The 12,500-nt window shown below is 38.4% G+C and overlaps 2 protein-coding genes across 2 annotated transcripts in view; both read left to right on the top strand.

The window, feature by feature from the left end:
* Positions 1–2,520, top strand: part of LOC134000029 (SERTA domain-containing protein 2-like) — a 14,205-nt gene extending 11,685 nt beyond the window's left edge. The window contains exon 2 of the mRNA XM_062439340.1: positions 1,306–2,520. Within this exon, the coding sequence (XP_062295324.1) occupies positions 1,310–2,332 (1,023 nt within the window). The 5' untranslated portion in view covers positions 1,306–1,309 and the 3' untranslated portion in view covers positions 2,333–2,520. The remainder of the gene's footprint in view (positions 1–1,305) is intronic.
* LOC133999487 (E3 ubiquitin-protein ligase TRIM39-like) overlaps positions 1–12,500 on the top strand; it is an 87,402-nt gene that overhangs the window by 55,364 nt on the left and 19,538 nt on the right. The window lies entirely within an intron of this gene.

Raw genomic sequence — 12,500 nt, 5'->3', positions numbered from 1 at the left:
GAAGGAAGGACAGAAGGAAGGAATAAAGAGGGGGATGGAGGAAGGAAAGAAGGAAGGGAGGAAAGAGAGGAAGGAAAGAAAGAGAGAAGGAGGGAGGAAGGACAGACAGACGGAAGGAAGGAAGGGAGGAAAGAAGGAACAGTCAAAACAGACGGGGTCAAAGAATGTGAAACTACACCATTGACACCGCTGTAGTTGGTACATTTAGTCGTAGTTTAGGCTGCACAGGAGAAACAATCTGATTGGTTAAATTAAACCTTAACGGGGTTGGAGCCAATAAACAACAACAAAAAAAATCATATTATGGCCCCTAATAGGTAGGAAAAGCAAAGTACTTTTTAAAAAATGCAGTTTTCATGGTGTGACAAAAGGGTTAAAGTGTTTTTCAGATTGATTTCACATCTAAAAGTTGTTTTATCTCCACTTTTTACAATAGACGAGTTCCACAGATTGTTTAGATGGTTAAAATAAGGATAGTTGTGCTGCAGATGGTATTTTATTATTTCAACAACGACTGGACGGATTCTTATGAAATATTGTTCAGACACTTGTTTTCCCCAGAGTGGTTCGTCCTCCAGTCCACATGTCGATATGTCCTTAGGCAAGATACTTAACCCCAAAACTGCTCCCAGTGGCTGCCAACAATGTGTGAATGACTAGAAACCTTAAGTACAGTCCATTTACCATTTGACCCTCTGACTTTTCCTTGAGAGTAAAATATCTCCACAACTATAAGATGTATTGTTGTGAAGTTAACATACATTGAAGGTTCCTAGAGGATAAACTTTCCCTCTAACGCCTCCATGTTCTGCACATTTCGGCTCTGTATTGAGATCTCTCAACAACTATCGGATGAATTACGACAAGCTCTGTTTCCTATGTTCACTTTCCCCCGAAGATGAAATGTAAAACCTGATCCTGTAATAATCTGCTTCAAAGGATTCTCTCCTTCCAGCTTCGCAAAAGTGAATATTTATGTCATGGAGCCTTTTTTTTTTTAGTCGTCTATGACAGAAAACTTAATATTTTGGGTTGCTGACTGTTGATTGAGACAAAAAAGAACATTGAATAAGACTTTGTGAAACATTGATTGATATCTTTCATCTTTTTCAGGACCAACAGCTGATCAATCAGTTTTATGCTTCATTTGGATGAAGTAGATTCTTGTTATTCTGTTTTTTAAGCTTTTTAGTGTTGAACTCTTCGTCTGTTTTTGTACTTTTTGTAGTTTTCTCTTCAGTTTCGTTGCGAGGGATCAATAAAAACTAATAACTGACTTTACATGTTTCTGTCTCTTGTCTGCAGATTTATGTTGGGTAACGGGGTGAAGCGGAAACTGGACGAGGATGAGGACGGTTTGGATGAAGACAGACGTCCTCCGGGTGTCGGCGGCATGTCGCAGGCGTCCTACACGCTGCAGCGTCAGACCGTCCTCAACATGTCCCTCATGAAGCTGTACGGGCCTCGGATGGGCGCCGACTTGAACCTGCAGCGCCGAGTCCTCATCAACAACATCATCCGCCGCATCCACGACGACTTCAGGCAGGAAGGAGGCATCGGCGCGCTCTTCTTCTCCGCTGCGACGCCCGCTGCCGCCGCCGCTCTCGAGGACGCCAGCTACCGGCAACCTCCGCCGCCGTCGTCCTCCTTCAGCATCCTCTCGTCCTCGCTGTCAGCGCTGGACTCCTGCCTGACTCCCGCCTCGCTGCTGGAGGAGGATCTTCCGATGTTCTTCACCCTGCCGCCTTCCTCCCCTTCCCACCACCACCACCACCACCACCTGCACCACTCCCCGAGGCCACCGCTGCCCTCGCCGTCGCCTAAAGACAGTTTCTCCTCAGCCTTGGAGGAGATCGAGGAGCTGTGTCCTTCCTCGTCCTCTTCGTCTTTAACGTCCTCCTCATCCTCGAGCCCGCCGTCGTCACCTCCATCTCGGGTTCTGTTTGACGTCGTCATGAAGGAGGAGGGGCGAGGCTTTCAGGAGATGGAGACCCGGTTGGAGAAACCTCCTCCATCTCCTCCTCTTCCTCCTCTTCCTCCTCTTCCTCCCAGCACCACAGACAACTCGCCGTCCTCTCCGGGAGCCTTCCTGACAGACTTTGCCCTGGACGACGTCCTCTTCACAGACATTGACACGTCCATGTACGACCTCGGCCCCTGTCCGCCGCCGCCGGGAGCGCCGCCGACCAAGATGTCGCCCGTCGTGATGGCGGACGACCTGATGCGGTCGATGTCCGGGTACGGCTCGGCAGGGGCCGGCACTCAGAACCAACCTTTTAAAATGGACCTGGCCGAGCTGGATCACATCATGGAGGTGCTGGTTGGCAGCTGAGGACACGTTTTATTACTTTCTGTTCGTTTTGTACAGTTTTTAAAAGTGACTTCACACTGATCTTCACTCTGGAGGATTTCAAGTTGCTGCGTGTAGAGTTTTAACATCGATGATCCAGGCGTTCGTCCAGGAGAAACATCTGAAGGTTTTGAGGCGGAGAATAAGGAGATGGCAGGTGGTCGAAAGAGTGAAATACTGCTTCACTGTTTGAACATTAAGTCTCAGACATGAGTGTACTTACATAGGCTGGATTTTATGGTTTGGATCGTCTCATGGAAGGAAATCTGCTGGCGCTAAAGGTCTCAGAGATGACAGGTGGTTGAAGGATTGAAATATTGCTTCAACCTCGTTTCTCCCTTTTGGGAAAAGGAAATGGAAAAGGTTTAAAGGGCCGGTCACACCAGAAAGTAGAACAGCAAAATTTATCTGCAAGTATTGGGCGAAATATCTCAAGCCAAATACTCAGAGAGCCAGCTGGTGAACAGAGTCTCTTCGGAGCAGTTTGTTCTGCCAAAACACGATGATGAAACAAAGCTAACTGGCTACGATTGCATCCACCATTTTGGACTCTTTGGTTCGCACTGTGAAGACGGTCATGTCAAAATTCACCAAAATTGAACTCGACATGAAAACCTTTGTGAACAAATCCACAAATTATCGAGATTTCGTTGAAATTAACCAACTTGACCACAAACGTTTACTGTTTTAAGTGCTGGTGTGACTGGATCTTTAACCGTAGAGGTGAACAATTATCTGTTTTATAGTAATTATAACTATAAAACAGATATATATTGGTTTTAAAACAAAACACACAGCAGCTTCAGTGACTGATTTAAAGGATAAATTCACAGTTTTTCAAGTCAGGAGCCCAAATGAACAATGAAACCAGTTTTTCTTCCATTGAAAACACATTTGAAGGAGATCTTTTAATCTTTTAATAGTCGATATGAACAGGAGGAATGATTACAGAGAGGAAAAACCTCTTTCACTCTTCAAACGGACACCTGACCGTCACACTTTGCCACATCGTGAAGATCCAGCATGTGAATATCGTCCTTAAAACAACAGCTAATAGAAGCACAGTCTTCGTCTTCCAGGTTTTTAAACTCCGGGTTCGATCGGGTCAGTGTTGAAGTACCGTCCAGTTTTTTCTACCGCTGTCCGAAAATTGTAAGAAATCAAATGTCCAGAGACTTTTTTTTCTCTACTGTCCGTCTGTGCATGTTTGTGTCATTTATGAAAAACAAAAACAATTCAGTGCCTTTTTAAACCTCTTTTTTTCATACGAGGTCACATTTTTCTGTTGCTTGTCATCACTGAGCGATATGAACGTTAACCCTTTGTAGGTCTGCTAGAGGTAACTTTGTGTCATGATATCTGGTAAAAAGCAAAATCATTTAACTCAAAGTTTTTAGGCAATCTTTACTACTTGTATGAGGCACGTAATTCATGAAAAAGACCACCAGATGGCGCTTTGGTTGCCAGAAACAGGCCATTACTGACATGAGAGATCCTGCTGGAGACATTTTTGAAGTTGAGTTTAATTTGTTCATCTTGTACACAAACAGAATGAGTCTAACATGTTTTTAAAAAGTTTGTCATGGCTCCAAAGAGGTTGGAAAAGCAAAGAAATACCTTTTTTAAAATATCTTTTTCTTGGTGTGACCTACAAAGGGTTTTAAAGTTTGCTAATTACGTGAAATTCATCATAAAAACGTGGAGCACCCGATCTGCAAAATGGGATTTTACTTTGTCAACAAAGAATGTGAAACTACACCATTTGCACCGCTGTAGTTGGTACATTTAGTTGCTGTTGCCGGGTAGATTAGACTGCACAGGAGAAACAATCTGATTGGTTAAATTTAAACCTTAACGGGGGTGGAGCCAATGAATAAAAAACAAAAACAATCATGTTTAAGTTTGATAAGAAGGAGCTCAAGTCCAAATGTTATATTAACTAGAGCTGGGCGATATGAGCAGAGTCAAATGTCACAATATCAATATTTTGACAGTATTGTAGGGATGATTATCGGTGCTTTCACAAAATATTTGCGCAATGAGATCAGTAAAGTGGAAATAATGACAAAGTGGATAAAAGCAGATAATAGAAGAGTCTGTTATGCTCAGAAAATTACATTTTTACTGTAATTCAGCCTTTAAAAGCAGCAAAAGACACTTATTCAATGTCGAGATATCGTAATATTACGATATTCAAAATCTAAGACGATATCTATAAAATATCACGATATCGCATTAACGATATAAAGCGCATTTTTATGTGCATTCGTCATGTTGTAAAAGTAGCATCTACCTACATAATATCTGTAGTTGGTTTCAACCTCAAAGGGCTAAAAGTTTTACCTCTAGTGTTCGTATCAGAAGGTGCTCAAAGTACGATAAGCGCAAAAAATAATTTATTTCATTTGCAGCTACTAGCAACGCCTGCCGCTCTCAGGACATTTCTGTGATTTGAAACTTACAAACACATTTTTAAAGGATTTAATTATTAATTCTAACATTTTTAGTTTCAGCTAACTTTAGAAAACATTAACAGTATTAGTTTATAGAGCTCGCTGATTAATGAATCACGTGAATAATAATCGGTGCTAGCAGAGAACATCCGAAACTGTAAAAATACATCAGGATAAGAAATATTCAGATTCATGTGACTCCAGAAATGTTTGTTTAGTTCACTGCTGAGCTGAAGGTCTGTTTATTAGTACAGTATGTCTTAACGAGCTAATTTAGATCATTTAATAACAACCGGCTTCTTTTTTTAAAATTAAAGCCATTAAAATTATAGTTAAACATGTTAAAAAAAAGCTTATTTACTTTCACGTCTGTGTGTTAAGTCCAGAGCTCGATGTGATTAGTTTAACATTAAAACTAAAAACAGGGGAAACAGCTACACAAAGCTCAAAAATACACTTAACAACACCATTAAAGACTTGTTAGTTAATTAGCTCATTAATTACTTTTACTCGTACACAAACAGAAATGTAAAAAACAACCATTTGTAGTTTTCTAACATTTTCTTTAAGTTTCATTATATCATTTTTCAACTTTAGTCTATTTGTGGTTTCTAAAGCTGCAACTAACAATTATTTTCTCAATTAAATCAATTAGTTTGGTTTATAAAACGTCAGAAAATTGTGAAATCATCAAACACTGTTTCCCAAAACTCACAACGATGCCCTCAAATGTCTGTTTAAAAAATATTGAGTTTCCTGTCACAGAGGACTAAAAGAAACCAGAAAATATTCACATTGAAGAAGCTGGAATCAAATAAAGTGACAAAAAAACAAACAAACAATTAATTATCTAAATAGTTGCTTCACCCGCTCAGGTTTAACTCAACCACACAGATTATTTTTTCCTAAAAAGAAAAAATCAATATTTGAAGAGATTAACGTCGTATCGGAGGAAAGAAAAACATCAAAAACCCGATTTTAACTTCACACATTTAAACAACCAATGATTCAAAGGCTCAGAAGTAAAGTTGCAATAATGGAGGTACATTTATTTTACAGGCTAATAAAACAAACAAACTATGAATTATTTATTTGTCATCTTGTTTTTATAATTTATTGCAACTCTGGACACTAATATGTTTGTTTGTAAAGAACATAAACTGTATTTTTTTCTTCTTTTTTTTAAAGGGTAAACCCACCAAAACCTTCGTCTAGTTTAAACATTTATCACTTTAACCTTCGTGTCGTCCTCCCGGGTCAAATTGACCCCGTCTGTTTTGACTGTTCCTTCCTTCCTCCCTCCCTCCTTGTCCCTTTCTTTCCTTGCTCTCTCTTTCCTCCTTTCCTTCTTTCCTTCCTCCATCCCCCTTTCTTCCTTCCTTCTGTCCTTCCTCCCTTCCTTCTTTCCTCCATCCCTCCTTGTCTCTTTTTTTCCTCCCCCCTACCTTCCTCCCTTCCTTCTTTCCTCCGTCCTTCTTTCCTTCCTCCCTTCCTTTCTTCATTTCCTCCATTCCTTCCTCCCTCCCTCCCTCCTTTCCTTCCTTTCCTCCATTCCTTCCTCCCTCCCTCCCTCCTTTCCTCCCTTCCTTCTTCCTCCCTCCCTCCCTCCTTTCCTCCCTTCCTCCCTCCTCCCTTCCTTCTTCCTCCCTTCCTTCCTCCTTCCCTCCCTTCCTTCCTTCCTTCCTTCCTTGACACGAGGACAACAGGAGGGTTAAACAATGTTGTGAAAAAACTCATCAGAACTACAACAGGCAGGTTCAGTAAAAATGTCGATTTCTAAGACGTAATTTTTGGTGGAAATCTCAACAATGAAATGATTGGACTTTCTAAAATATATATATAATATGTTATATATGTTAGAATTTCATGCAAATGCCCTCAATTCAACCTATGATGCTGTGTTTGTTATTAATGGATGAGCCTAGTTTTTTAAAACATCTGAATTTTAAATCCAGGATCAAACTGAAACCAGATATGTCTCCATCTGCTGGTCAGACGACGTCATAGGCAGGTTGTCAGATCACAAATATCAAACTGTTAAAAAATACATTAAATAACTGTAATGTGCACATGTTAAATATAGATTCATGTATGTATAACCTTCTCCATGCTTCTAAATTGTTCTGTTTTCCATGTCTGGGGTTTAAAAAATGAAGAAAACTCCAGATTAATAATGTTTTATATCAACCCAAATCCTCATTTTTAGATTTAATTCATTGGTCATGACTAGAGCTGGGTATGATTTAAAAAAAGTTATGATACAAGCATCAATCCAAGCATCCTTAAAGTGATACTGATACTGATGAGTACTTCAATAGATACCCATCATGTGATTAGAAGCATTAAATTACGACTTTTGCCACCACAGATGCAAAAAGAATCGATTGCAGGAATCGTTTGATAGGAGACGATTCGATTCTACTTGGTATCGGTTTATTACAGTCGATACCTTTAAAAGGTGTCAAGTACTGATACTCAGCACTAATGGCGCTTTTCCACTATACAGTTCTAGCACTACTCGGCTCGACTCTGTTTTTTTTGCGTCTCCATCAGGGATAGTACCTGGTACCTGGTACTTTTTTAGTACCTGCTCTGGTGAGGTTCCAAGCGAGCCGAGCCGATACTAAATGTGACGTCAACAGACTGCCGGCCACTGATTGGTCAGAGAGTCACTGGAAAGAGTCATGAGCCGTCCCACACAATAATCAAACCCGGCATTTTTAAACACCAACAACAGCATTACAGAGATTAGTTTCTCTTCTCTTGCTTTGTGTGACAGAAAGCCTCATACAGCAGCAAGTACACCATCGCCTCCATGTCCTCCATTGTTTATGTGTTTGTGTCGCGTATAAAACAAAGTCACGGCAGTTTAATGCAGCGTTGCTATGACGACCCCGCTCACGTTGAGGAGGAACTATAGTAATGGAAAAGGTTCCTGGTACCAAACCGAGTCGAGTAGTGCTAGAACTGTATAGTGGAAAAGCGCCTTTATAGCTGCATAAACATATATAGCTGATAGGACTGGGTATCATTTAAACATCCAAAATGATACCAGTATCAATCCAAGTTCCCTTAAAGTGAGACTGATACCAACTGAGTACTTCATTCGATACCCATCAAGCATTAAATTACATGTAACGCCTCCACTCCTCCACATCTATATTATTTTATTGTAATAAATACAAAATGCTCTAAATCAGTAGATAGTCTAATATTCATATTTTCTAGCTTTTGGGTGCCAAAAAGGATCGATTGCATTGATCGGTATCGTTTGACGGGAGACGATTCGATTCTACTTGGTATCGATTTATTTCAGTCCATACCTTTTAACGGTGACGATACTCAGTGTTAGTCTAGACGTGTTTTAAACAAACTGGCCTCCAAGCTGTTTTCATCCAGAAGTGAAAGTCGTCTTTATTTGTTTTGTTTTTTTTGGGTTTATTTTTCTTCCTTTTCCATCCAGAGAACGAAGGATTGGTTGGACCGTCTCGTCTTTGTTTGGTTCGTAGCATCGCTCTTATTATTATTATTATTATTATTATTGTTTTATTGGACATTAGCAGAATGATGAAGTGGCGTTATTGTATTTTATTTTATGTTATTTTATTTCGTGCTTCATGCCTGACCTTTGAATCTGTGCCTTGTCCTATGCAATATTCATATTTTCTTCTTCTGAGAATTATATTTGAATGTGTTAGATGAGGATTGGAGGGGGGGAGGGGGGGGGGGGGGGGGCTTCGGTAAATTTTATTTTCTACAATAAACAGAAAACAAACTCATCTTTGTTTTAAGTGTCTGTTGATTATTTTTCCTCTTTTTTTTCTTCCTTTTTGGGTTCAAAGTTGTTTGCTGAGCAGGTTTCAACTGATTTAAAGTTTAAAAAAAAAAGGTTGTAATATATTGGGGAATACAGTCGAAAATATTAATATTAAGAATAAAGTTGTTGGGCGGATTTAATATTATTGTAATCTAAACTGGGAATAGTTGAAATATTTAGAAAATATATTGGTAATATTTTGAGAATAAACTAATATTTTAATTATACAGTTTTGAGAATTATCAAAACATTTGCTATTTCAAGACTATTTTGGTATGTAAATATAAAAGTATTAATGAATTAAATCAAAATATTTGGGGGAAAAGTGATGTAAGAAAAATTATGATCAATATAAAATTGTAATATTTTGATGATAGTTTCTCTGTTTTGAGAGTAAAAATATTTGCAATACATTAAGTAAAAATATTAATACGAAATCTAGCTTTAATATATGGGAGTAAATATTTTATATAATCATAATATATTGGGAAGAGTCAAACATACTATAATAACAAATTGATATTTTTTAATATTTGTGAATTCAATCAAAATATTTTGAGAATAAAATTATAATATTTCAGGAGTAGTTTTAATGTTTTGCGAGGTAAAATATTCAGAATTAATTTGTAATTATTACAACATACTAATATTCAGTTATAGTAAAGTGTCAGATCAGTTAAAAGGTTTCATTAATAAACACTTTATCACAGATTTTAGGACAATTCAATTTTTAAAAATTAAATAATCTGATGAGTTATGAAGCAGTTAAAGGTTCAGTGGTCAGTTTTATGACTCAAAATGTAATAATGAGAAAAGAGAAATAAACTTTACTGCTCTGTTTTAAACCAGGCGGGGAGCTCCGGTCCTCTGAAATGAGGCCAACGCGGAAGTAACTTAAAACTGCATTCTATCAAAAGGCCACCAGGGGGCGACCGTTTTGGTGTCAAAAGGACTTCCGTCTCTATACAAGTCAATGGAGAATTCACCAACTTCTCACTTGATTCTAACCTCAGTAAACCTTTTCAAATGTGTTTATGGTCTCAATCGCTAGTTTAAAGCCTTCTTCAATGCAGTATGATGTTCATTTGGGACATTTTGGCCTCCCTGATTTTATATGTGACGATAAAGCAGGGTATGCATTAGGGCGTGGCTACGTGGTGATTGACAGGTTGATTGGTTCACAGGTTCAGGAGGGCGCCTCATGCTCCTCCTGATGCCATATAAGTAGAATCCATGTTTTTATTTTTCCCAGCATGCACCTGAAATTTTCAAGATGGCGCTGCTCAGATCCGATACGATTGGCCTCCGAGCAGCAGTCCACAAACCAATGGGTGACGTCACGGATGTTACGTCCATTTTATATACAGTCTATGATTTACATCTCTAAATGTTTTATAATAAAAACCAGATTCACAAACAGCAGCTTTAATACTTTCCCAAAACATTACATCTACCAGTTTGATTTATATGTTTATAATAATAAAAACACATGACATTTTCTCTTAAATTATTTAATTTCTTGTGTACACTAAAAGTAAAATTTACACACTTATAGTCTCAAAAGAACCTGGGCATGCACGATAACCTTTTGACAGGCTCTTCAAGTGATTCAGTTTTTTTCCAATAGGAATTTTCCCGTACATTTTACAGTCCATAGTTTAACTGTACACCAGTCTAAAGCCACAGTGAACTATGATTACATCCATTTCATCTTTACAATGTGCAAAATCCTCCTGGGGAGAGAAAGAGAGAGAGAGAGAGAGAGAGAGAGAGAGAGAGGAGAGAGGGAGAGAGAGAGGGGTGGGCGTGTGGTGAGGGCTGAGATGGAGGGGGAGAGGGAGAGAAAGAGGGAGAGAGAGAGAGGGATGAAAGGGGAGAGGGAGAGAGAGAGAGGGATGAAGGGGGAGAGAGAGAGAGAGATGAGAGAGAGAGAGAGAGAGAGAGAGAGGGGGGGGGGGGATGAGAGGGATGAAAGGGGAGAGGGAGAGAGAGAGAGGGATGAAGGGGGAGAGAGAGAGAGAGCAGGGGGGGAGAGAGAGAAAGAGAGAGAGAGGGGGGGGGGTGGAGGGGGAGAGGGAGAGAGAGAGAGGGATGGTGAGGGATGGAGAGGGAGAGGGAGAAAGAGGGAGACAGAGAGAGAGAGGGAGAGAGAGAGGGATGAAAGGGGAGAGGGAGAGATGAAGGGATGAAGAGAGAGAGAGAGAAAGGGATGAAGAGAGAGAGAGAGAGAAAGGGATGAAGAGAGAGAGAGAGAAGAGGAGAGGAGAGTGAGAGTGAGAGAGAGAGAGAAGAGGAGAGAGAGAGAGAGAGAGAGAGAGAGAGAGAGAGGGGGGGGATGAAAGGAGAGAGAGAGAGGGATGAAGGGGGAGAGAGAGGGAGAGGGATGAAAGAGGATAGGGAGACGAGAGAGAGGGATGAAGGAGGGAAGAGAGAGGGATGGAGAGAGAGAGAGAGAGAGAGGGGGGCCTGAACAGTAGTATGAGCAAAAAACAACAAACCCATAATGAGCGAATAAGAGCTGCGACAACAGAAAGCTTCATACTTCATATTAAACATCGTTCACAATAAAACAACAACATGGAAGAAGCAGAAATTGGTCCCTTGATTCCCTTCTGATGTGAGTCGACCGGCACTGCTGCTGAGACACTTCCACCAAGCTTCAGTTTCAGTGGTTTTAACCGAAAATAATAAACAATAATAATAATAATAATAATAATAATAATAATAATAATAATAAAGTCCCCGTTCTTTAATTCTTCAAACCCCCCCCGAAACAAAAACATAACAAAAAAAAGGAGGGAAACTTATTGTTTATATATCTGCTGTGCATAAAAAAAAAACCCAGGGAGTCGAGATTATTTATATTTAATGTGGAATTTAAAAATAAAGAGATAAAGCCTCCAAATAATGTAATAAAAAAACACTAATAACTAAATAAAACCTGATAATGTAATAATCTCTGTACTGATGATGTAATACGTTATTACATTATTAGGTTAACCTTATTAATGCAGAAACTAATAATGTAATAATTTCCCAATATTGTAATAATATTATTGGGAAAAATGCATTTTATTACATTATCAGGTTTTTATTACTTCTTTTTTTTTTAAATTATGAGGCTTTTTTTATTACATTATTGGGAAATTATTACTACATTATCAGGTTCTACAAACCCTCATAACTCAATTTTAAAAAATGCAATAAAACCTGATAATGTAATAATCTCTGTACAGATGATGTAATAAATTATTACATTATTAGGTTTCTTCAAAAATAATTTCCCAATATTGAAAAAACATTGGGAAATCCACTTTTATTACATTATCAAGTTTTATTAAAAATGTTTTATTGAGTTTTGAGGCTTTTCAGAACCTGATAATGTAATAAAAGTGTATTTCCCAATAATGTAATAATCTCTATACTGATGATGTTGTAAATTATTACATTATTGGGTTCTTCAAAAATGTACTTTTATTACATTATCAGGTTAAAATACATTTTTTATTGAGTTTTGAGGCTTTTTAGAACCTGATAATGTAATAATTCCCCAATAATGTAATAAAAAAGCCTCATAACTCAATAAAACATGTAATAAAACCTGATAATGTAATAATTTTTTACATCATCCATCAGTACAGAGTTTATTACATTATTGGGAAATGCACTTTATTACATTATCAGGTTTCTACAGGGCTTATAGTGCCTGATAATGTAATAAGGAAACCTCATAACTCAATAATGTAATAATTTATTACATCATCGGTACAGAGATTATTACATTATCGGGTTTTATTACATTATTATATAAGTTACGAGTGTTTTTATTACATTATCAGACGCCAAATATTTTGAGTTTCCTCCTCAAAAAAAGAGATAA

Source organism: Scomber scombrus, chromosome 2, assembly GCF_963691925.1.
Source record: "Scomber scombrus chromosome 2, fScoSco1.1, whole genome shotgun sequence".
Lineage (NCBI taxonomy): Eukaryota > Metazoa > Chordata > Actinopteri > Scombriformes > Scombridae > Scomber > Scomber scombrus.
Note: the sequence above shows the minus strand (reverse complement) of the source record. Positions and strands in the feature narration are given on the sequence as shown.